The sequence below is a fragment of the Aphis gossypii genome, chromosome 1, assembly GCF_020184175.1.
Source record: "Aphis gossypii isolate Hap1 chromosome 1, ASM2018417v2, whole genome shotgun sequence".
In the NCBI taxonomy this organism is placed as follows: Eukaryota; Metazoa; Arthropoda; class Insecta; order Hemiptera; family Aphididae; genus Aphis; species Aphis gossypii.
Genome location: NC_065530.1, coordinates 49,350,243 through 49,377,284, shown reverse-complemented (window position 1 = coordinate 49,377,284; position 27,042 = coordinate 49,350,243). Strand labels below are relative to the sequence as shown.

The following is a 27,042-nucleotide window of genomic DNA, read 5'->3' as shown; positions in this document are numbered from 1 at the left end:
TTCACTCAAGAGCAATTGATAACAAGTAGGTAGGCCAAACCGCCAAACCTTTTCGTACTGTAAGAATAGAGAAATAGCAAGATTCATCCAACACGCTGTACTATTCTCTAGGTGAACAAGAGTGTAATATATTAATAGGTACCGTTGATAAAATATACAGATTAGATATTTAATAATCAATGGTAATTTTGTTTTATTTTAGTTGATACCATAGAAATATTGTACTGTAACTCAACATACAAGGTTGTTATTAAAATGTACTCATTAACTTAAAACAATAAATTAGTAATAATTGCTTAACTGCATAAAAAATTTAAGATGACTCTGATTTTTCACCAAGTTTTATAGACATTTTAATATGGAACAAGCATGCATCAGTACAATCATTAATTATAAAATGGTCTATTCTATAGTCAATGGTACAACTCATTCCGTGAACTAAGTTTTTTATCCTTGTAAACTGAAATTAAAGTAAGACAAGTGTGTTATCAATTTGATTTATAACTTTATTATCACATAATATAAATACTACTTAAAAGTGATGGTAGAGGCAAAAAATAATTATTCTTAAACTAATTTTCAATTTTGTATAAAAATAAAACTATGAGGTAGTTTTAAAGTACATTAAAATAACACAATATACATTTTTAATATAAATTTACATAATTAATTTTATAACATTTAAATACAAAAATAAATTCATAATTTAAAAATTACTTGTTAATTGTATTAATAATTAAATAATCATTACATGAGCTATTTTGTTATAATATGTATTTTAAATTGAGATATTTCTATGAATAAAATATGTATGTTTGTTTTGACTAAACTTCCAAACTTATACGTTTTCATCAATTGTATGTGATTATAATAATTTATAGATGATGAAGAATTGTGATGTAGATAGTTCATTAACATATAAGTATGATTGTTGTAAAAATTAATTACACAATTTTTATCAAATAATCAGTTAAAAATTTAAACTAATTTTTTAATACAAAAATATTTAAATATCATTGAAGGTAACAAATTAAAACAGTTATAAATAGAAAAAAATAATAACTAAAAAAAAAATAACCTAAAAGTCCGTTCAACATAATATAATATAATTAGATCTATAAGGTACTTTGAAAAAAATATGTATACTTAGAGGCAAGTCATTTTTAAGGATACAGAAATATTAAAAAAAACTAATGCTAATTTAGATATTTACGACATTTCCTTGAAAGACAATGGCACGTAATTTTATCATCTTCTAATGGGAATTTATAGTCATATGTGAGTTCTTCGCCTTGCAGTAGTTTTCTTTTAGCCAAAATCATTATATGCTTTTTACCATGGATAGTTTCAATTTTTGAATGACAATTAGGCTATTTGATAAAAATATTTCATTAGTTTATCAATGTAAAAAACTTTTAATATTTTGTGTCTTAAGATAAACACAATATAACATTTAGGTATCTAATGTATTTACTTCGCATGAGTGATTGATAAATCTAGAAGAGTTTCCGTTCATAGTAGCATCTACAACAATATCCTGATCGATTCTGAACATGTAACAGTCAATCCCTTTTTTATTATAGAGTCTCTCACGCACATCGCTAACTTCTGATCGAATAACCTGCAAGAGATAAAAATAATTGATAAATGATAAATTTAAATATCAAAAAACCAACACTCACCTCTCCTGTATATTCAATGACATATTCCCCTTGTTCAATGTCTCTCAAACAAAATAAACCACGCCCATGAATATCTGATCGATATACACCTATAGTGCTGGTCAATGCTTTATTCATGTTTCTATATTTCATCTCATTAGGCAAGGAATTAGCACGGCGACCACCAAAGTCTTCATTATTTGCTGACAATTTTGGAGGTTTTCTATGCCTAGAAGCTAACCAACTGAACATATCATATCTGTTTTTTCTAACTACTATTCCCGTGCGAGCACACCCTGAATTATTTTCTGTGGTTGAGCCAACAACATCAGCACCCTTATGGTATACTGGTTTGTATTTAACAAATTCTTTTGCACCCGAAAGTTGTTCTAAAAGATACTTTAAAAAATTATTGCTTAGGCCTAGAGATCGAATTGCTGCTGTTATATCACTCGCATATGGATTGCTTGATGACAATTGGGGCATTTTACGTTCATTTCTTGATACTTGAACAGCATCAAATAGTTTAGACCAAATTTCAACAAGTGAACGATCTTTACAGAAGACACCATCAGCAGAACTCATTTCAAACATGAGGTGAGGTACTGTCTGTTCACGTTCTGCTGCAGACGAAGACCATTGATGTCTTGGATAGGTTATATGGTGGTCAGTTTTTGTTTTTATTTGAGATGAGTTTTCTTGAATACTTGAAGTAATTTCTTTATTTGATGAATTAACTTTTTTACTTTTATCTTCAGTAACATTATGTATATTTGGAAAAATACTTTCATAACTGTTAGAAGATAAATTTTTTTCCAAGTGTGATTTATCATTTCCAAAATTACTACTATTAGGTGGTGATAGTATTTCTAAATTCATAGGTTTGTAACTTTTCAAGGTTTTATTAACCATTATCGAACTATTTGATTGCTTATCTAAATTTAATGAAGGTGTTGTGTTTATACTTGTTACTAATGTGGATGAGTATGTTTCTACTTTAGACACATTTGATTTAATTTCTACATTTTGTACAGATGATCGTGATGGCTCTTCCACTTGTTGCATAATAGATGGCTTTTCTGAATTTATAGAAGTAGGTTCACTAAATAGTAATTGAGAAATTGATGAATTATCTAATTTTTGTAGATTTAAAGACTGAGAATTTTCCCCTTTTAAAAACGAAGGATTCATTTTTTCTAATTTTCTGGAACTAACTTCTTTTGTTATCTTTTGAGAAGGTAACACTTTTAAAGTTTTTACTGATGAATCTAAAGGTTTTATTTCAGTTTTCAGAGGTGTAGATATAGCATTATTTAATTTCAATGAAGATGGTGTAATATTTGACACAGCATTAGGTGGCGATGAATAACCCAGTTTAACCGGAGAGGACTCTAGTAATTCTGTATGTACTGAAATAGGCATCACTGTATTCATAACAGTTGTTGAAGGTTTAACTATACCTGTATTGTTTATAGGAGTTGATGTTTTAAATAAATGTGATGGTTCAACACATTTTGGAAGAATTTTCTTTTCTTCAATTCTTCTGGGTGAAATTTTCTGTTCTTCAATTCTTTTGGAAGGATAAGTTTTCAAAGTTGGTCTTTTCCAAGGTTCTGGATTTACGTTTCTCATGATATTCATAACACCATATGCTTGGTTTTCTATAGATTGCACTAAGCTATTAGGTATATTTTCTTTGGTATCATAACACTCAGTTAATCGCAATTTGCGGTTAGAGTAGACTTTAGGCTGGGTACACACTATTTTACGCTCAGTTTTTATTTCAGACGTAATATTGTATGACCACTCATTTGAAATTGTTGGATCTGTATTTATGATATAATATTGATTTGAAATTGGTTCAACGGGTTTGGTTGGTTGGTAAATTTGAGGCGATTGGGTAAAAGTATAATTAGAAGACATAGTAGTATATTGATCCAAACCAACTATCATAGGTTGTGAACTAAATAACAAATTGTTACTCTGAGAGACATACATGTCTAATGGAGGACTGTTTAGAACTACTGTAGTAGGATCAACAACTGATGGTTGTACTATAACAGTTGGTGAAGTTTGATATTGAAAACATGGTAAAACAGATTGTGTTTGAGTACTATTTATCGTTATGTACTGAACATCAGTCACAGAAGGTTGGACATATGAAGTATGAATAGGTTGAAGTATAACAGTTTGAGGTGGTTCCTCTTGTTGCTGTTGCTGATGATCAGATTCTATTTGAGTGGCAGGAACATAACTTTGTTGAGGCACAATATTATTATCTTCTACTCTTACAACTACTTCATCTACAAGTGGCAAACAATCGTCTTCGATTTTCTTGTCACATTTGTCGTCATCACTAGATTCACTGTCACTGTCTATCTCATAATCAAAATTACAATTTACCAAATGTCTTTCATAACTTAAACTAGTTCTATATGTTCGATGACATCTATTACATTTTACTGGTTGGTCATTTGTGCAATCATCAATCACATCAGTCAAATTGTCCAGTTGATATAATTCAAACTCTGATTCACAGTCACTTGAATCATACAACCCATCAAATTGAGGAATTGCTTTTGGTTTTAATCCATAACTATTTGAAAATATTTCCATTCTACAAGTTTCATCAATTGTGGATTCAAATTCAGAATCCGTATCATAATTAGGGTAAGTAAAACAATTGATATTACTATCCATTTTACAACGTTTAGCTTGAAAAGTAGAATCAATTGGACATTTTCTTTTTAAAGCTTCATAACATTTTTGTAAATTATCTACCTGAATAGATGTAAACAAATTAATATCTAAATCTCGTTTACAATCTTCATCTTTAATCAAACCAATTTCATTTTCTTGTTTGTTATGATCAATAGTATAGTTAAGTTTGTCAATTTTTAACTTTTCTACATAATTTTCCATTTTGGTAGTCCAATTGTACTGAATTAATTTCCAAGGTTCTTTTGTTGACCAATAGTATCGTTTTGCTTTAAAATTAATTGGAAAAATAGATTCAACACTGTCTGATAGAAATGGATGTAAATATCCTATACAACTAATATATAATGAACCAATTAAAATATGAATCTCTGAACTTTCTTTACGCTTTTGTTTGATGTCTTCTTGTTCTATGTAAATCAGTCTTTCCAATGTAAAGTCTTTAACACTACAGCGAGTATCAGATGCATGGTTATTACAATACACAGTTTTATTTTCATTAAAAACACAAAATACTTTTCTAGCACATTGAAAATGATACGTCTTCACACAATTTCGATAACAACATCCAACACTTGCACCTTTTTCGTTGCAAACCACACATCGAACAAGTTTACTTCTTGATAGAGCTAATTGAACATTTTGTAATGAACCATCAATTTCTTCAAAGACTTCAGAAGACCATAACGCACAGTTAGCATGGGCCCACATATTATCACCGCAATAAAGAAGTCTCCCTTCTCGCATTGGAATACCTTCACCCAATTTCTTACAAAATTGACATACTCTTGTATCATCTATTTTTGGAGTCAAATAATAATTATTTTCATCATTGCCAATAATATCATGCACAGCTTTTATATCAGAATTCAGTAAATTAAATGAAAATTTTGGAATAAACTTAGGTGGACTTATGATTGGTAATGTGCTTGATGAATAGGAACTTTTACGAGGAGAGTTCTTTTCAAAATCAGAGCTGAACCATGGAAAAACTTGAGTAACAATTTTCTTATATTCTAACCGAAGTTCAGGCACATCAAATTTATCAATAGTACTTAACATATCATCATTAAATTGACAAAGGGATTCATATTCATTATTATTGACTTTCTGTTTTATTGTGACTAGTGTTGGAGTACCTTTAGACCATCCTTCCAATCCATGACAAACACATTGTTTAGGAATTTCATCAGTAGTTTTAATTGTAGCAACATTAGGTCCATCAAGTGATGGGAATTTTGGTATGATCAATTTTTTACATACACAACCTGGTGATTGTTTTTGAGGACTCCATTTAATAAGATCACATGTTTTTTTATTTTTTCCCAGAATCAGAATAACATTCATAAAACCACTTTTTAATGCTTCATCAACATAAGCTCGCCATGGAATAGTGCTCTCAGTAGTACAATTCCTAAGAATAACATTTTATATTAAATAATAACAAAATAGAATTCATATTTATAATTTATATACCTAATTCATTTTAACTATTTAAAAATATATACAATAAAACTTACTTGCAAACAAACTCAATAACTTCAGGTAATGTGCTCAAAACTTCATACTTCTCATTTGATAAGCCTTCACATTTAGAATGAACCCAATGTTTGCAAACTGCACATTCCATCATCTACAGTAAAAAATTATTATTTTGATTATAATTTAAAATTAATAACCATGAGTACCTTACCTTGGTTTCATAATCATCAGTCTCATAACATTTTTGACACAGTGGACAATAATTACCGCGTTGTCGTAATTGAAAGCACATTACACATAGAGCTAAATTGCCGACAAAGTAATCAACTTGAGGTGCCTGACAACTTTTGCATTTTCTACAAGGTGGACAAGCCTAAAAAAAGTTATTAATGAAAATATATAACTAAATAAAAATAATCAAATATTAAATATATTTATAATATCTATATTACCCATGGCCTATTTCGATCAAAAACAATTTTATCAACAAGACAATGATCATGATAGGAATCCTTACATCGTTGACAAGTTAATTTTGGTCGTGTCTTACCTCTACTTTGACAACCTTTACAAACCTGTAAAAAACCAATATTTACATTAAATAATAACAAAACCCACAAGGACAAATAATTTTATATTATTATTAAATAGATGTATTGATAAAGCCCTTTTTTTTTAATAGTCTAAATAAGGTTTTGCAGAAAGAAAAATTGGAAAAATTATCAAGAAAATTGAAAAATTTAGAAAAACTAATAGCACTTATTTCATAAGCATTTTGAATGAACTAACGACCGTATGAGTGTATTTGCTAAAATTTTACAAGCAAATAGAAAACTAGCGACAATACTCTGAACCACTCTCAAAATAATAATTAAAAGTTAGCTAGTAAAATTATAAAACGTTATGTCAAAATGTATTGAAAAAGAACTAAACATTTTAAAATGTCAAATATCTATAGTAAAATAGCTAAAAATATACCAAAATAATTTTAATTATTAGATGTCGAGAAAATAATAATATAAATACTTTAGAAAAATAATTTATAGTCTAAAACTGATTACACTTTTGTTTGTTAGCTTTCCCTTTTATTTTAAAAAAGTACTAAAAGTTGAAAGTTGATTTTTTTTTGCCTCAAACTACCAATTAGATCCAATTAACTAATAGTGGCAGTCTTCAGAATTTAGGATTGAATCATTTTATCTGCTTCCAAAAACTATTATTCAATATACATAAATGAATGAATTCACAATATCAAATAAATGTCATCGATTAAATATTTTAAAATTTTAAGTTAAGTTAAGTTTGAAACCATGAAATTCCAAACTTAAGTAAATGGTTAATATAATATTACAAATACAACTAATAAAACATAGCTTAAATTTTATATTACTTGTTAATTATTACCATCCATTAATAATCATAATTTCACTTTACCTTACATTTCGGACATGTCCAACTAATTTTTGACCATTCGCTTTCATGTGACGAAACTGCAACACCAACACCATCAACACAAAACTTGTGATAGGGTTCACAACAAGAAACACAGTGGATTAACTAAAATTAATTGTTTTGATAAATTATTGTGTAATTATTTTCCTAAAATACGTTTATCCGTTTACTTTTTCCATTCCAGCACTTCCACATAAGAAACATACTGCTCGCCGAGGTATTGTTAATGGTTCAGTACCCACAATAGCAAATCCATTTTCAGCAATTCTATCTGGGTCATAACTTTCACGGAAATTTAAATCAATAGTTTTGTCATCTTCAGTGTTATCTATGTTGGCATTCAAATGGTCTTGCATCATTAGATCTTGAAGTGTTCTCTAAAATCAATAAAATCATAAGTATGAAATAATTTTGAAAAATGTTTAATTATTAATAATAATTTAGAGTTAATCACATTTGGTTGAATAGATAAATAAAAATCTTGTTCATTTTCAACAGGTGATGACATTTTTGAGCATTTACTAGACGAATCCATATCATTGGCAACTTCCATAAAACTAAAATTTAAGTATCAGTTAATAAAATAAGCTTGTATTTTTTATGTTTTAATTTTACTTTATCATATTTTCATCACTTCTTATATGCTGAGATGCATTTATATCCACTGACAATGCTAAATATAAATAATCATAAATTATTAAAAGACTTACAATGCAAATAAACTATTAAATGCATAAAATTAACAAAATGTAAATAAGCCAAATTGCATAAATATAAATATTTTAACATAACCAACAATTATTGTACTTAATATTTACATAATTAGTTTAATATAAATTAAGCATTTAAATAAATACTTTGGTTACCATCAACATCTAGAGAGTTTTCTAAAACATTTCCAAATGTAGCAAGGGTTTGTCCCAAAACAGACTCAGCAGTGCGACACACATGTTTAATTCTGGGTCCTTTTGTGTTAAAATATTTGTATTCTTTATTGAAATATAAAAATAATATATTTACAATTGATACTCGTTTTCCTAACACATTCAATACCATATATAATTCATAAGTTGTGCGTTCCAAATTCAAATTCATATTTTGAATGACAACAAAGCTATACTAATTTGTAATAAGATCCTTAGTAAGTCTATTTATATTTTATACACACAAAAATGAAGAGAATTCAATTATTTTTAGTAGTTGATAAACATATACTGAACAACTACTAATCAAAAATTATAATCGTTGCATGGCTGCTGATTATTATAAATAACATTTAATAATATATACATTACGACTACTACCTGATCATCAACAGCTTAAAGCACCTGATATTGAATGACAATGAATAATAATAATGGCATTGAACATGTTAAGAGCATGTCATATCCACATGTGCTGTCTCCATCTTACTAATGCATAACATAGCAATATTTGGATTCAGAAATTCCAGTTTTCTGTTATTAACTTAAATATTAGAGCGATTTGGCCTATTATTTAACTCAAAGGAAAGAATATTATCAGTGTTTATTGTTGGCTTTTTTTTTTATATTTTACATAATCATAATTTTCTTAAAAATAAAAATATAGTTAAAAGCCAATGAGAAAATACAAATAATGTAATCTTAATAATAATCTTTAAATTTGATAATAGGTCTTTCTAATATTTAAACTAACAAATCAAAATTAGAACTATTGAACTTAAATATTAGTATGTTATACTTTAGTAAGAAACAGAAAAATCATGTAGGTATGATGTTCTCTTAAAAAATAATTTTTAGCATACCTTTAGTTTCTAATAAGTTGGGCGTTGCATTTATTGATCTCATCGATGTGGCTCGTTTAGTATAATTTTGTTGAACATCTCTACAAATCTCAACTTTTTTTCTTTTTCTTCTTATTATTTTATTATTGGTTAATTTTTCCTCAAGCTTTGATTTCTTTCTATTATATGCTTTTTTTGTATTGTATTCCATATCTGAATCAGACTTATCAGAACATTCATCTAAGTCATTTTCACTACTATACAATTCTTCATTGCTTTCATCACTGTCTTCATCTAAAAGAAACAATTGTATATAAATATTATTTAATATATAACATATTATTCTATACTCTATCCAACGAGAGAACATGCTGCAGGCCGACCAAAATTGGTTTTCCTGAGCATCTTCAAACGTCACCCTGCCATAGGGAAACCGGTTTTGATAGCAGGGAGATGCAGGAAGATGCGCAGAATTGGCGTGTTCTCTCACTGCACAGAGAATACTGATAATTTTTTTTTTTTTTTTTTTACCTCGTAAGGCACTAATGATCTCTTTATGAAGTTTATACTCTCGAATAATTTTTTTTTGAAGACAACTTTCTATGTTTATGGTCCATGGATCAGGTTTCTTCAAAACCCACATAAGAACTGGTGCTATTTCTCTAGGAAGTGTGTCTAATAACCGTTGAACAGTTGTTTCTGGTAACTTGAATCGCTTTAGACACATTTGAAGCCAACATGCTTTACATCGAGAATCAGTTGACACAATTCTTGTTACCCCATTTTGAGATTTAAGCCCATTTGGAATACGACACTGTCCTATGCCTAATCAAAAGTACGATTCAATAAAAAAATATTCATTAAAAATAAATAAATGACAAATTTACCTCTATCATTATTACAACGATTGATAGAATTTTGATTTTCAATTGATTTAGCTATAAACTTCCTACAAGAATCACAACTGTATGCTCCATATTTTTTGGTCTTAGCAATTGATTTATAAAAACGAATAACACCACAAACACCACATTGTACTTCACCGCTAGTTTCATTCATATTCAGTGGACCTAAATTAATACATAGATTACCAACTTAAAATAAAATATCAAATTGCTGAAATTAATAGTTACCTCCTTTGCATGATTTTGCAAAAGTATAGTTCAGATTGTCATCCAGACAGGATACGACTGAAGATAAACTGGTGTTTTTATTTGCACTATTAAGTTCACATATTGAATTTTCTTCTTTTTTAACTTTTGGAAAATCCATTTTACTCATAATACTAGGCTAAAACATAATGATTTATATTATACTATTTAGTTTTAGTCAATATTTAAATATTGACTTAATATTATTGCAATAAAATAAATGTTAAAATATAAATTATAGAAATAATTTAATAATTTAAATTTAACCAATTTACAATATCTAGTACATTAAAATAAGTCAAGTAAAGATTTGAAATAAATCTAGAATTTAAAAAATTATAAAAAATTGATGTTTTAGTACTTGTATAAGGTGCAAAACCACTATCATGAACAATTAAATACTAATTATGAATAATTTCATATAATATTAGGTACTTGGTACATTATGAATAAGTAGTGAAAATTATAATCAAATAAAAATATCTACCTATTTTATTGTTTTAATTTAAATGGTTCACATTCTAGACAACAAAATAAATATGAACATAATTAAAAGGAACACCTTAAAAAAAAAAAAAAGGTTATACGTCTCAAACTCTCAAACAAAAGTCACTTTCGCAAGAATTCATAAGAGTACGTCAAACGATTTTCCAAAAATGACAGTTATTAAATTTTAGTTATAGTAAAAACAAATAGGCACTCACCATAACAGTTTCAGTTTTGTACTTGTTCTGATGGTCGTACGGCACGGCATTTCGATCACAAGTCTCTCGTAGCTTATTGGCAGTTTCTTCGCAGTCGCTATTGCTAAACCCAGCGAACTCCTGTTGCTGTTTTATAGATAAAACAAGAGATAAACAGCGATTATAATAATAATAGACGATTGCGTTATCACCACGGAACAGATACGAAATCCTTTCTCCACCAGCAAGAAAATAGCGGGATCCGCGAGATCGTGATAACGAAAAGTGAGAGGAGGGGTACGACTCAGATAAAAAATATTATAAAAAAAAATTAAAAAACCGATAGACCCATTGATAGACTATCACACTTTTTAAAAAAATTTATATTCTTCCAACATCTAGTTCTAATATTATTTTTTACTAATACTACTATTAATTACCGTCGTGTTTTACGTACCTCTCCGTCCTTTTCGAACGTAGTCCGAAATACATTGAGCGCGATGGCTATCAATCGGGCGTTCTTGGCCTCGACGTCCACGAAATCGGACACGCCGACTCGGATCATGGTGGTGCGCTGACATCGCGCCTTTGGCGCTTTGCCGAGAAACCTGGACTTGACCATATTGTTATTATTATCGGAGCATTACAACTGTCGTGCCGACGGAAGCGGTCGCAGCAGAGGGTCGTACCGAGAATCGACCTGCGAGCGGTCGAGTGTATATTATACTTTCTTCCGGGGCTGCGTGACGATGGAAAGTGCGGAGAGCGGTGAGCGAACTAATCGAAAATAAAATAAATACAAACGGTTAAAATACTTTTTTGCGATCCAAATCGCCGACCGCGGAAGTGATTCACTTGATGCGACAGCGTGAACCGTCAAAGTCGCGCGCACATCGCGACGGTCGTGTAGTAGCCCGCCCGATCGATCTACGCGAAACACACACAACCGACGAACCGCGAGAACGGTTTTTAATGCTAATTATTATCGTTGCTTCAAAGCATGAACGTATTATTATTATTATTCGTGTTTACAGGCGCGCACACGCAACACTACCGTAGCAAACGATCGTACCGTACGGCGTACAATCGCAGTAGGGCACGGGCACACGGAACGAACGCGCGGTAAAACGGAAAATGACAGTGCCTCACTACCGCGACACACGGGCGGCGTTTTGACGTCACGTGCGCGTGCAGCGCCAGTCTTGCGCGGTTCGGTTCGCACGGCGTGCGAGGGGGAAGTGGGAGATTGCGCGCGCAAAGTTTAACGAGAGACCGGCCGATTGGAACCACACCTGTGGGTCGTACTGTCGTAGGGTAATCGACGGTCGTGGTGACATGAAAGGGGAAATGTTCAAACGTTCTTTCCAAAGAACACTATACCGCGGCTGTTCCGCGCCCGGCCGTCAACCGGAACGCGGGAAAATCCCTCGTCGCGCCAGACCTACCCTCAAGACAAACGGCTTTTGTACTACCTACCGCGCGGGAGAACCCCCCACTCTATAACTGACGGCGAGCCCGCACAGTCGGGACCCCGAATATCTACTATATTTCCAACTGACCGGGTGTTGAGTCGCCGAACACTTCGTGTCTTGGGTCGTGGCGATGGTGCTATTCGAATACATATAATATACGTTTGGCTTATTTTAGTTTTTCGATTTTCATCTTGAAATCTGGAGATAATATAGTTATTGTTTCGATGTTTTGTATATTATACGTTGTAATATTCAATCTATTCTGAGCAGGTAAAAGTGCTCAGTGATGGTCAAATGATTTTGTTATGTTGATTGGGGACACGGTTCAGAATAACGAATATAACCGTTCTAAAGCACTCGTGATGAGGAATTTTGGGAAGGATGAGATTGATTTTTTAAAATAGACTTTGATCATTATAAACAGGTATTGACAACCCGTAGTTTTTTAATATTTTACTGCGCCCATCAAATATTTCTCAAAGTATTTAAAATCGTGATTATGTACCTATTTAAATTTGTTAAAAATAAAATTCTACCTATAAAATGTCCATTATACTTTTGATTGTTGTGGTTATTAAATTCATATGATTTCGAATTTCTAATCTTCAAAAATTTTAATTTAAAAAAAAAAAACAGGGCTCTAGATGAAAAATAGTAAATAATATGGTCTAGGTATGTTAGTAAAAAGGTTGTCGAATCCTGATTCCTGATTAAAAACATGATTATAGATCAATTTACTAATTAAAAAGTTTATTAATAGGCACAATTTTAAATCTAAATATTAGTAAAAGAGATGTTTAGCAGTTATTATTGAATACTTCACTTGGGGATTGGGATCATATTATTTACAATTCCACAAAGAATAACCATCATACAGCTAAATCATTGCGACTACTTGAGAATAACTTTACAATTCATACATTTTTAAATTATTTATTATTTAAATGAGTATATTTTCGACTTTGTGATATAAATATTTTATGTTTGAACTGTTAATTAAATATTTATTATTTATTTTTTTAAACAAATATTCAAGATATTTCGAACCTCCGCTGTAAAAATAAAACGGATGTATTCTAATATTTAAATGCTCATTATACTCTTTGATAATAGGTATTGAAAATATGAAACTACAAACTAATTATTAATCAAATAGAAGAGAAAAAGTTTCGTCTCTATCAATAATTTACATATATTTACTACCTAACTATTGCTAAATAAAGTTTAGTTCATAATTACTAGCGCGAAAGAATGATTAAAATTAAATTTATTCGAATAGTACGAGCCACGAGGAGAGACATGAGTCATGAACTTTATTTATTTAACAGGGTCGGACTAGACCGGACCGCAGGTCCGCGATCGCGGACTGGGCCTCTGGATAATTTAGGCCCTCAGACTTCATATTCATATTTTAAAATTAAATATAATGCCATTGTTTTAGTAACTGTATTTAAACATCCCCATGGGCGTCCCCAGACATTTTTCTAAGGGAGGGGGGCAAAATTTTTTTATCTGAATACATAGGTAGACCCCCTCTTAGGAACGCCCATGTGTATCCCCACAAATAAAAATCCAAAGGCGTTAAGTTAGGGTATCGTGGTGGCCAAGCTATTGTACCTCCACGCCCAATCTATTGTGGGTAATGTGCATTCAAAAATTGACGTACTGAACGGTCTGAATGAGCAAAGTGTGCGGGAGCGCCATCAAGTTGAAATCAAATTACTTGGCGAGTTTCAAGTGGTACATCTTCTAAGAGTACTGGCAATATCTTTCGTAAAAATTCCAAAAAAGTATCTTGATTTAGCCGATTAGGTAAAACGTCTGGTTCAATAACTAAACCGTCTATCATTCCAGCCCAAACATTAATTAAAAATTGTTGTTGGAATGAACTTGGCCATATAACATGGGGATTTTCAATTGCCCAGACATGTCCTTTACGGTGATTAGTTATACCTGTTCTAGTAAACGTGGCTTCATCCGTCCATAAAATATGTTTCAAAAAATCCAGAGTTCTCTATGTTCGCGAAGGAGTCACATACAAAAAACTGATCTTGCTGCACTATCCCCAAGTATTAAATTGTGAGTTCGACGAAAATGATATGGATGAAGACCATATCGGATATCGGAGCCTATACTCTTGCACAGCAGCTCGAGCATTGTCAATACAAAATCCATACACAAAATGCATATCAGCAAAGTGACCTAATGGCAAATCAAAAAATGGCATTTTGAAACTTGTTTTACAAATTATTTATTGAATAACAGGTCTAGGTATAGATGACACAACAACTTAAGTGTACTGAAGAAAACATAATGACATCTTAAATTCTTAACTAAAATTTACCGAAATAAATAAAATTAAACGATTAACGATAATTAACGAGCGATATTCGATTCTAAGAAAACTAAAATAGTATAACCATAACATTAATCTAACTCTGCGATTATGAAAGATAAAAAAACCAAACTTATAAAGTATAAATAAAGCATCTAGGTATTGTTCAGTAGAATAATACACAACCAAAATAACCCATAGGTATTAAATATTGAATTATTTTGAGTAATACGAGATTTATTTTTTAAAATTTCCAACTTTTAATAAAAAAAAATTTTCAATTTAATAATAATAATTTGCATAAGTCTGGTTTAATTGCATGTGTTGATTGATAGGATAATAGAATACCTTTAAAATAAAATAAATAATTATGTTAAAATGTTGAAAAGTTTCGGAGAAACATAAAAAAATCCGAGGTAGGTTTGGTTTGGTTTAAAAAAACTTAAATTGCTCATAACTCAAAAAATAAAAGAGTAAGACCCCCAGTTTAAAGGTTATTTCTTTATCATTTTAGGTATACATATGTATGACGGCTACCGGCCACTTCGCCCCGGAACACATTGTATACGTTGCATATCGCACGATATTCGATAATATAGTGTTCGTTGTATCTTCTAACTTCTTGAAGATCATGTTTGATTGTATTACCTAATCAAGTCCCGTTCAACTGGTGTAATTGGTCAGTGTTAGACTTGGTTATACTATGGTAGCACTTGAAAAGTATTGAACTGGTCGTTGGTTAATGTCTCCCACGGTTACCGGTATTTTTCCCAATTACCGAATGGCATAAACTAATATACTTCGGGGTTTTTGAACTTTTGGGAAAAAATGATGGGTTCCGTTTCTCACATAGTATAGGTACAATGTACATACCTATTATATAGTCAGTGACGTGCCCAGGGGAGAGAGGTTAGTGTTATATTCCCCCATTGAACTTTTTGTTGATTAAAAACTGATAGAAGTGATAGAACAACTCGTAAGATATTAGAGCTGTTATGAAATCATTACTTTTAATAACTCAATTTATATGTTTAAAAATCTTTGTATTGACTTAAAATAAATAATATTAAAACAAATATCAGATTAAAAGGATGTTTAAATAATATTTGTTACTACCTACATTAATAAATGTAAATTAAAATGTTGGTAAATTATTTTGTACAATAAAATTCAAAAAAAGTTTTCTTCTTATATCCAAGTTGAAAATTTATAAAATATGCAATTTGTATAGCTACGACTTAAAAGTTAAATAAAACATTCTGTATAACTTATAAGTAATAATTAATAGTTCAGACTGAAATCAAAAAATATAAATGTGCATAATTTTTGTTTTTAGCCATTCTAAGAACAAATTTGGACAAAATTTCAATTGTAATAAACTATCTTATTATTTTTTTATGTTTAAAAAATATTATTCGTGATCCGTGAGACAAATTTTTTTTATGTATATTACTATATTTTATTCATACTTAAATGAAAGGTTTTTGGCTAAAATTAATATAACCTACTGGCTACTGTGATATTTAATATAAAAATAAATTACTTTAATAACAATAGGAAAAATAAATATACCATTAAATATGTTTAATGATATAGATACTGATGTAGGCTGTCTAGTATAGCCTATACAATCAGCTAGTCCGTCTTCAGTCAGAATTGTTTTTCATAATACAATGGTCAATGATACATAATTGTTCATTGAATTCAAATTTCAACACATCCATCACAGTGCCCACTTACCAGCATTTTTAAAGTTGAAGATAAGATTGAAACATTTGAAAGTTGAAATTATGATACAGAAGTTACTAAGTGTATAGTCTCAGCACAGAATAACAGAATATGTTAAATAGTAATACTGTAATAGTATATCTAAAGCTAAATGCTAATACATAGCAAATTGGTAATATAGTTATCACCCGTGCATTGAATTTTCGATATAAAATGCATCTGTGTTAAAACTACATGTGGTCATTAAAATACTAATGTAATGGTACCATAAATGAAAAAATTTATATTTTTATGTGTGTATTTTTCAATTGTTTAAAAAGTAAATTATTTTATTTTTCATTAAATTAAAGAATCTAAAATAGGCTTAAAACCTGCTCTGCTATGTGCTCTTTCATTAAAATCAAATTCAAAATAATCAGATGAGTGTTTTTAGAGAGCAAGGTGATATAGATTTCCTTTTTCTCATTTATATAATATATAAATAAAATTTTTTTTTTATACTCTAAGCAAATTATTAAAATTATTATTACAATGAGATGTTCTTTTTTTTTTTTTTGTTAGAATTGATCCAACTATCTGATTACCATCATAATTTTTTATCTGTTTACAAAAGAAAATTGGAAATATATTAATTATGTTTTAAATAATTACAAATTATTGAGTTATAACTTGAATTTTCTGTTGTTTTCTTATAGAAAGGAAGAAAGAATGACTCCTCAATGATTAAAAAAAAAACACTCTAAATTAATTATATAATATTATATACAAAAAATTTTATTTCATTTTACTTTTTTATTTTATTTATGCATTAATATGTACAATATACAATATATAAAAAAAAATTACTTAATTTGATACGTCTTTGTCTTAATGAATTAATCCTGAAATAATAAGATAAAAAATGTTGTAAATAATAATGTAATAATATAACTGTAATTATTATAATTGCTAATTTGTATAATAAATTATATACCAACCTAAATAATCATCCATCAATGTACCAATAGCAAACTGTAAAAAAAAAATATTTCATGATTAATGACATTTTAATTAAATTTGAATATAATTCACAAAAAACTGATAAACTTTACTAGTGAATGGAGATTAGTTTATCACTAATCACAAAAATTAGTGAACGCAAAAATACTAGACTAAAAATTTAATTTACTTGTTGTAGGAGAATTATTTTACTAAGAAAATTGATTTAAGGTGACAATAGAGTAATGAATAATAAGTATTGGATATTTTATACAAATTTATAATTATAAAATACATACTATTCCTGATGCATCAACACGTGTTCCAACAATTTTTAATCTTATTGTGTCTTCTGGCTGTATTGCTATATTCTAAGAAAATAAATAATAATTTGATAAGCAAATATTTTTTTTTTTCCATTAGGAAATGTGGATTTTTTAACTTATTCTTTTATAGATTTTAATTTTATTTACTTATACTCATCAATATACAACCTCTTCCAAAATGTGTTAAAAACAATTTTATACTAACTAAAATTAAATAATGTGGAATAAATATAAATAGACAGACAAAAAGCTTCAAGGGACCAAAATTTGACATAGGTAAATAATATTTGAGTATCAAACAAAAAACCAATGATTACTACGAGGTTACTATTTGATGCCAAAAATAAAATCTAAATCTATAACCCCATTATTTGGAGAAGTTTAAATGAACTCTGTTAATCAAATTATTAGAATAATATACTATATGATTTAAAGATCTTGAATTAGTCATGATATTACATTTGCATAAGTTTAATACTGAAAGAAAGACCCAATTTATTAGCACATAAAATTATTGAGTTGATATTCTTTAGGAGATGTAGACAATTAATAATTTAATTCTGTAAGAAAAACTTAAGATCATCAGCAAATATAAAGAACTAATAAGAATTCAAGACTTCAAGATGACCATTTACAAAGATAGGCGATAACAAGAAGTGGTAATAAGTGATCACCATGACGGATATCTAAAGGAACATGAATCAGATTGCACACTAATAATTGGAGGTAATTGTAGCAATGACATTACATAATTATGTTTACTCAAAACTATATATAAGATAAAATGAACATCTTTCACTGTTCCTTAACATAACTATTTACATAACACTATGAATATGTGTAAATCAAGCATTTGATACATACTTCTTCTTTTGATTTGTAACACGGAGGTGAAGTATTTGGACAAAATTGTAGCTCTGATGGTATGGACTAAAACAAATAAATAAAAGTATGCTTTATTTAACAATAATTAAACATTTTAAAACAATAGGTATTCATGAAGTCATTAAATAATAATAATATAAATATTACATACAACATTTATCTTATTTTGGTTTTATTTAACCTTTGAGATATAGTCAGTTATATAGTATACAAATATACATTACATATAGTCTTATAGATGAATGGATCGAATAATTAATTTTAAGTAATAATATAACTTACATGATGAGATATAAAACAGGAGAGTGGTCCAATTTCAGCAAACATTCCTACTTTGTTTAATTGAGTAACTACAGCTTCCAAAACTTCACCTTTAAAGGGTCGGAAAACAATAGCTTTATACTTCACAGTATATACAACAAATCCTTGACCAGGCAAAATTAATCCACAACCAATATTATCAATATGGGTTACAGCAATAACAAATCCATACCTTGAAAGTAAAGAACAAATAAAATTAAAAATATAAATGACTGAATGCCTAGTAAGATATAAATGTACTATTTTGTGGTATCGCCTCTTTCGATACTACAAAAAATATATTATGTAACCTTGCCCACCGTCATTATGGTACAAGACGTCAAGACATCGCCTTGTTCACTTTTTAATCTTAATGCTTAAGACATGTTGTTATATTTTTTTTTAAGTATATTGTGAATACGATAAAATATCAATATAAGAATTACTCACTTTCCAGTACATGTGCCTTCAACCTCACGATACAACTTTTGTTTAACTGTGTCTAATAACTGTGGACCAAAGTACCGAGGATGAAGTAGTACGTCGTGTTCTAGTGCGATCTAAATAAAATATAAAAAATATTATACTAAATAGGTATTCACTCAACATGTTCTCTGTAATTACGTGATAAAACATTTTGTGCTTCTTAGTTACTATTTAGTATTTACACGTCTTTAACTGAGTAACTATCATAGGTGTAAGGTATTAATAAGTTAAAAATATTTAAGATATGAACTAAATGACACAAACCACCGGTAACATGTAAATAGTAATCGTTAATACTAAATCGTTATCGTTGTGTGTATTATGGTATTAAACGTTGGTGACTGGTGGTTGTGTTCTCGTAACGTTGTAAACAATAAAATAAACTCCGTCCAATGGCTTATCATCTGATACTATCAAGTTGGTTCAGATAATTCTGATTTTTATTTACAACATCTTTGAATATAATTTATTTTGAGTTATCAAATTTCAAAGATTAGACTTCTAAAATTGATTTTAATTAATAATAAAATTAATTAAATATTTATTATTTAATTATTTTAATTTACCAAGGTACACAGAATAGAATTAATAATATTCGTATCTTTTAATTAAAATTAAAATCATACAAATGAGATAATTTTATTTATTTATCAAACTATGTACTTATAGGATATAAGCTACATTTTAATCATTTATTCGTTCAGAGTTTGTTGACTTTATGTAACTATTTATGTAAATATTTAAGATATAATATTCTATATAAAGTATACTAAATTATAGGTAGGTAACTACAAATTTATTATTTTTAATAATTTTTTAACTAAATTCTTCAAAACCGTTATTTAAAATGAATCCAATTCAAATATCGAATATGAGACAAAAAACAAGTATACTTGATAAATCTATAAGTAAAGGTAAAGGTGAAATAAACATGAACTGTTTTGCATTGATGTTTTCTGAACTGGTACAGTACTGCCAAGGAAAGGCTCATACAGTAAATGAATTACAAACGAGGTAGGTACTTACAGATTTAAGTTTAAAATTATTATTTAATTTATGACAAATATCAATTTTTTAGGTTGTCTGACTTAGGACAAGAAGTTGGCATGAAATTAATAGATTTACATTTCTTACGTGAAAAAAACAGCAAACGTGAGATAAAACTATTGAACATGCTGTTGTTTATTAAATCTACTTTTTGGAAAGTATGATGGCTATGTTTTTAATATTTATTTTAATCTTTGTTTGAATTGAAAAATATGTACTTATACCTATGCCATTGATAAAAATTAGTTAGGATGGGTTAAAATAATTGTTTTTCAATTAAGTAGTACTCGCTTTACGATGCTATTCTTCTAATTTATGTTCTGAGATCAATAATTTATTGAGAAAAATTAGGTCAAGTAATTATTAAAATTTCAGAGTTTCTTTGGTCGTGAAGCTGACAAATTAGAACACTCAAATGATGATGATTCTACCTATTATATAATTGAAAAAGAACCATTAGTAAATAAATTCATTTCAGTTCCTAAAGATAAAGGTAATTTGAACTGTGCTGTATTTGTCGGTGGCATAATTGAAGGAATACTCAATTCATCAGGCTTTGTAAGTACCAATTATTTATATTTATTATTACTATCATTTGCTTAACAAAATACTTGAAATAGTTAATTCTATTCAAATAGCTAGCTAATCTTTTGATACATGATTACCAGGGCTCATAAGTTAATGTCTAAATAAATTAGCATGTGTTTATGTAGTAAAAGCTGACAAACTACGCATAGGAATAAACCTTAAAAGAAATATGCAAATTAATGAAAAATAAGAAATCATAATACATGAATATTTTTTGTTGATGAATTGAATAGTACACGTCACAATAATGACTGAAATAGGTGAGACTCAAGGATAAACTGTTGTAAACTTATCAAGAAGATAAGACTATTTCATATAACATGTTTTTCACTAATTGCTTATACAAGTACATACATTAATCGAATAAATAATGGTTACTATACTAATAATTTTACTTTGCAACAATTTCCTTGTATTTTATACAGTACATAAATATAAATTATTCTATTATTCATAAAATTCTTGGATGAAAAGATGCTAAATATGCCTAATAGTAGAAAAATAATATAAATATAATATAAATAGGAAAAAAAACTAAAAATATGTAAAACAAAATTTTACTTCTCACTTCACCTCAAATCACCCATTACAAAAACATAAGAAAATAATATTTTTGAAGGTATGATATATTGTCTCAAAACAATATAAACATCATTTAAATTAATATTTTTTGAAAGTTGAATACAAAATCAATTAACAATCATATTTAAAGCCGATATGTCATGTCCTCAAAAATATTATCTTCTATAGTTTTTATAATAGGTGGTTTTACTTTAAAATTGCTCAAAAATAAAAAAAAAAAAAAAAGGTTTTTTTTGGTGAACAAGTTTTATCTATGTTGCACTGAATCTGAGAGAAAAAAAAATACGGCACTGATATCCTCTTAAATACAACTCAGTAAAATTGATATTGTAAATTCATGAACTCATAAGTCCTAGTGATTATTGTATATTATATTCATTTAATATTAAATTATATACAAACCTGTAAAATTTTGAAAAATAGATTAACATGATTTTGAGTATATACATTTATATTCCTTATTTCTATTTTTGTACATAGGGTGAATTTTACTCTATTAAACTTGCAAATTGACCATAGATTTAGTAAAACCAACTTTTCTCATTTTTTTTTTTTTACTTTAATTTAATACTTTTTAGTACTCTTTGGCACAACTCGGTCTGAAAGTTTAAATATTCAATAAATAACACTGAGAAAATTGACTCGACTGCCTTAAATTTTGTCTACTTTAAAATAAGATTTAATGAGTTTTAATTTTAATACTTGTGTTGATAACTTTAATTGATACGACCATATATCAGATTTGTAATTTTACGTCATAAATACTAATTAAAAATAAAACTGATTGTAGGTATAGTATAAAATAAACAACTATCTTTTGTGAATAAGATGCATTAAGTTTACATTATTTTTAGTTCATTATCAAATAACTATTTATTTAATCTTATTTTTTTATTTTATAGAATGCAAAAGTCACTGCACATTGGCACAAAGGTACTACTTACATGGTAAAATTTGAAGACCATGTTATAACCAGAGACAAACAAATGGATGAACGTTAATATTATTTAATCAAAGATCTATTTTTGTTTTGCTGTTATCTGTACCATGTATATAAATTTGTTGTAAATTAAATATTATCTTTCAAAATAAACTGAATACAATATAAACATTCACACTAAATAAAGAACATTTGAGTATTTTTATTCAATGATTCCTTAATTATAATTCTTTTTATATGAAATAAATCTTAAATAATAATCAAAACATTTAACCTAAATCTAAGAAGCATCTCTAAAATTAGTTAAAAATTTTATTTAAGATGAAGAACTTGGTTTTTCAGCTTTTGGGCTGCGCAATTTATATAATAGATATCCAACAGCGATGGTTCCATAGGTTGCACATACAATCTGTAACAAAAATATAATGTCTTGGTTTACTTTTTGTTATTTTAAATTTGTTGATTATACATTATAACTATCTAGCATAAATGTTTAAAACAAGTAAATTATCTTTATAATTATATATTTCATATTGATGATAATAATAATATAATAATGTGAAACATACAAATTCAACTGAAAACAATATGGAATTATCCTAAAATAATACATTAAAGAAATCATAGTGTCATCATAGACTACTACAACACACGAGGACTTAAAATATACAGCTAGAAATTAGAATACAAGATATCCGTACAGTACGATCATGAGTATTGTGTATTAAAATTATTGCATACTGAATAAATAAGACTAACTAACAAAAACTTTCAAAATCAACCTAAGCCAGAATAAAGATTATAATGTTAACTGAAAATTAATATTTTTTAATGCAAAATATTTTAAGATAAAAGAATAAGTATTCTCAAAAATGGCATAAACAGTTTTTAATTAATTGTTTTAATTTTTCACTTGAATTGTGTACGTCTGATGACTACTTTTTAATAATAAATTATTAATTTGGTTAAAAAAGTAATTAACTATCCATTCTTATAATTAAATTTTTAAAATTTGTGATTGTAATACTAAATCAACTCAATTCTAAATAAATAAATAATATAGTTCTTTTATATCATATCAAGTAAACACAGATATCTTAATTAAAAACAATATTATTTAAGGGACATATCTAGTTTAATTAATTTACTATAATTATATTTATGACTTCGGCAATCATGGCATAAATAAACTATTATGATTATGACAACTAATTAGTTTTAGAGTATATTATTTTAAGTAAACAAATGTTTATACATATATTAGTGTTACAATATCATTAACTACTTTAGTACATCATTTTACGCATAATATTTAGGTACATAAAATCACAACATTACTCAAAACATATTTGTTATTATAAATTTGAAGTTAAATTTTAATTTATTAAGTATGTGGTGAAATTGATTTATTATACCTACTTTATCAACAATAGTAAGATGTCATGATATATTAATTGGTCACAGATATATTAATTTTAATCAATTAACATTTTCATGTGAGGAATAACCTTTCACATACAATTTTCGAATCAGTAGGAACTGAATTATTTTAATTTATATTTTATGACATAAAAATCTACTTGTATAATTATATAATACATGTATATATATATTATGTATTCAGTGTTTAATGTTATGATGTTAATTTTAATTAGTTGTGGCTTAATTTATTACCTTAGTTATTACTTTTAAAGTTAATAATTCTTGGCCTATTAAATCAAAAACAATATTATTTTAACTACATTTCACTAAATTACTTAATGGTCAAAGTTCTGTTCTTTACCTTTATACAAATATCATAAACTAAATTCTTTATTCAACAAATTAAAAGATAATTATAGGTATAAGAAAATAATTTGCATTATTAAAATATAGACTTGTTAAAATGCCAACAATTTTCAAATATTTATCATTGCCATTAAGTTTAATTTATTAAGTATACTCAAGTAGAATTATAGACTATATGCCAAAACAAGTTTATTGTTAAATTAGCTACCTTCAAAATCAATGCAATTATCGTATTCATTGTAATGTTATAGGTAAAACAGCAATATATTTTTAATGAAGTATAAAATAATTATGATATAACAGTATTATCATAATAAAAATAATTTTACTAGTACCTTATGAAAATGTTAAGTGGTAATAACCTACAACCATTACTATATAAAATGTGTGTATCGTAATTTTGTGCGGTTGAATTCAGTATACCAAAATAGCAGTATAGAATTTCTTTTGAAAGATCAACCCATGACCTTGAATTGTCATTGAGTTGTTTACAAAAATTAAAAATTAATTTAATTAGCACTCACGTTAACCCGTCCTTTCGTCGTAATAGTGTTGAAGTATTTTCCGACGCCGGTCAACTTTGCAATTTCGGCCGGGTCTCCTTCTTCATGTGCCATTCTGAAATAACCAAGTGCACGAAAACATGTCTTTAATACCAAGTCAATGGAGTTTTGGGTGTGGAAAATAAATCACAAGGGAGGGTATTTGGCCGTTTACTTGACAAAGTATGTAAATATAATGAGTCGCTTTTACTATTTGAGTGTACTTACTTTATTTAGTGGAGTAAAAACCGAACAAACAGGAACACAGAATTATAAAACTTAATTGACAAACACGCACAAGAGCTGATGGGTGCTTATTCGGAACCTGGCAGTCGATTTTCTTATCAGTATTGCGACGAATGTAGACAGTCAAGAGAATAAAGTGATGGGAAATGTGGAGGGGATGACCGGGAACCGAAAAAAAATGGTGGACTACCAAGATAACGTCAAATCATATGCGTACAGTGCTATCAACTTATTCGTGGTTTAAAAAGAAAAATAGGTACGCTTTTTAGTTTTTTGAATCATTACCCATTATTTACCATAGACTTATAATAATATATTATTATTTAATAGTCTATGCCCATAACTCATTACCCAATACCATGATAAAATGATAAATTAAATTTATCATTCCCATTACCCATTACTAGGACTCGGAAGTTGATGCATTTTGCATTTTTTTTGGGAACTTTTTTAGACGATGCTCTCTTGGCCACAAATCTGTTTCATTGGCATGTGAATCCGAATAACAAATTTCTATTTTGCATTTAATGAAGTTTATTACTTTTAAAGTCATTTTTTGACATTTTTAAGTAATTTACCCACATTTTTAGTTATTTTACTGATTTTACACTAGTTCACTTCTTATCGTTTCTTGTCGACCTGTATGCCGATAACTTAAAAATTAGAAATTACGACCAACAAATATTTGCAAATTTTTTATTTCCTTATTTTAAGGACATTTTTTTAATTTTTATGTCATATTTTGAGTAATTCGAAGCTTTGACATATTTATTTAGAATTTTATAGTAAAATATTTTTAAAAAAATGTATTTCTATTAATTTAAAACTAATATTTGTAATTTTTTTATTGTTTTTTAGGTCATCAACTTCCGAGCCCTACCCATTACCTATAATCATAGCTTAAGATATGGATATAATAGGATTTTATATTAAATCATGCCTACAATATTATAATTTATACATGTGAATTACTAAGTACTTACTCTGAACTCTTACTAAAGTATAGTAACATTTTATACTTCATGGATCATGCTAAATTATAAAAAATTTCAACCTGATGTGTGGTTGATGATAATCCTCGATAGTTTCTTTCTTAAATATGTTCTAACAGAAGAAAATCGAATATCCTTAATAACAATTTTACCCTTTTGTAGCAGAGAATTAAATATCTGTGTGATAGAATTCAGTATAATTCCTTCTAAGTAATCCCAAAATATGGACAATATGTAATTTTGTGAAGGATATAAACTTTTATTAGAAATTCAAATATAAAAACGGTAAATGGAATTCACCCGCGTCAATTATTAAGATGAAACGTTTTGTCCAGAAGAATTAAATGGGACTACATTAGCCATATAGACTGCATTGGTACACACAATAAATAAAATGAAATAATAAATGTATCGAAAATAGTTAGTTTTAAGGAAAAAAAATAACAATTAAATTGTACAGGATTTAAATATGATGATTATAAATTATATTTAATACTAGGTATTTAAAAAACATATTCAGTTGACCTAAAAATAAATAAAATATTTATCTTAGTATTATAGTATTTAATTTAAATTCATTTATTTTTACGACATTTTGTGTTAACTTAATGTATTGTATAATTTATTGATTATATTACATAATTTGGATAATTTAAGGATATGTATCACATCACATAAGGTAAAAAAACAGCTTAATTTGTAAATTCTAGTAATTGCTGCATATTCTTACAATAATCATAAATCAGATTTATAATAGAGGTTAAACTACTGTATTAAGATTTAAATAGAATATTATGTTAAAAATTCAAAATGTGTATAAAGGAGACAATTTTGATAAAAATAAAAAAAAGGAAACTATACTAATTACTGGTAAGATAAAAATAGTACAAACATG

The 27,042-nt window shown here is 27.9% G+C and overlaps 3 protein-coding genes across 5 annotated transcripts; 1 reads left to right on the top strand and 2 right to left on the bottom strand.

Annotated features, from left to right (window-relative positions):
- Nucleotides 1–505: 505 nt before the first annotated feature.
- LOC114126838 (histone-lysine N-methyltransferase trithorax) lies at nucleotides 506–12,461 on the bottom strand. 3 transcript variants are annotated; one of them, XM_027990866.2, is made up of 17 exons: nucleotides 11,370–12,461; nucleotides 10,934–11,059; nucleotides 10,212–10,368; nucleotides 9,966–10,148; nucleotides 9,610–9,903; nucleotides 9,100–9,372; nucleotides 8,180–8,278; nucleotides 7,929–7,986; nucleotides 7,768–7,870; nucleotides 7,484–7,690; nucleotides 7,296–7,418; nucleotides 6,314–6,436; nucleotides 6,073–6,234; nucleotides 5,900–6,012; nucleotides 1,683–5,793; nucleotides 1,475–1,621; nucleotides 506–1,370 (listed from the first exon to the last, which is right to left on the bottom strand). In XM_027990866.2, the coding sequence occupies exons 1-17, from the start codon at nucleotides 11,532–11,534 to the stop codon at nucleotides 1,197–1,199; spliced, it is 6,618 nt and encodes a 2,205-aa protein (XP_027846667.2). In that variant the 5' UTR covers nucleotides 11,535–12,461; the 3' UTR covers nucleotides 506–1,196. The 3 variants fall into 3 exon arrangements, with proteins under 3 accessions (XP_027846667.2, XP_027846666.2, XP_027846668.2); XM_027990865.2 differs by having other exon boundaries at nucleotides 8,180–8,302; nucleotides 11,370–12,460; XM_027990867.2 differs by lacking the exon at nucleotides 8,180–8,278 and having other exon boundaries at nucleotides 11,370–12,460.
- Nucleotides 12,462–17,191: 4,730 nt separating this feature from the next.
- LOC114126819 (DNA-directed RNA polymerase II subunit RPB7) lies at nucleotides 17,192–19,797 on the bottom strand. The gene is made up of 7 exons (XM_027990841.2): nucleotides 19,561–19,797; nucleotides 19,387–19,496; nucleotides 18,919–19,129; nucleotides 18,616–18,681; nucleotides 17,725–17,796; nucleotides 17,425–17,458; nucleotides 17,192–17,328 (listed from the first exon to the last, which is right to left on the bottom strand). Exons 1-7 carry the CDS (start codon nucleotides 19,570–19,572, stop codon nucleotides 17,315–17,317), a joined length of 519 nt encoding a protein of 172 aa, XP_027846642.1. The 5' UTR covers nucleotides 19,573–19,797; the 3' UTR covers nucleotides 17,192–17,314.
- A 138-nt stretch (nucleotides 19,798–19,935) lies between these two features.
- On the top strand, nucleotides 19,936–22,768 carry LOC114126831 (trafficking protein particle complex subunit 5). The gene is made up of 4 exons (XM_027990860.2): nucleotides 19,936–20,436; nucleotides 20,501–20,627; nucleotides 20,845–21,027; nucleotides 22,542–22,768. The coding sequence occupies exons 1-4, from the start codon at nucleotides 20,270–20,272 to the stop codon at nucleotides 22,638–22,640; spliced, it is 576 nt and encodes a 191-aa protein (XP_027846661.2). The 5' UTR covers nucleotides 19,936–20,269; the 3' UTR covers nucleotides 22,641–22,768.
- The last annotated feature ends 4,274 nt before the right edge of the window (nucleotides 22,769–27,042 follow it).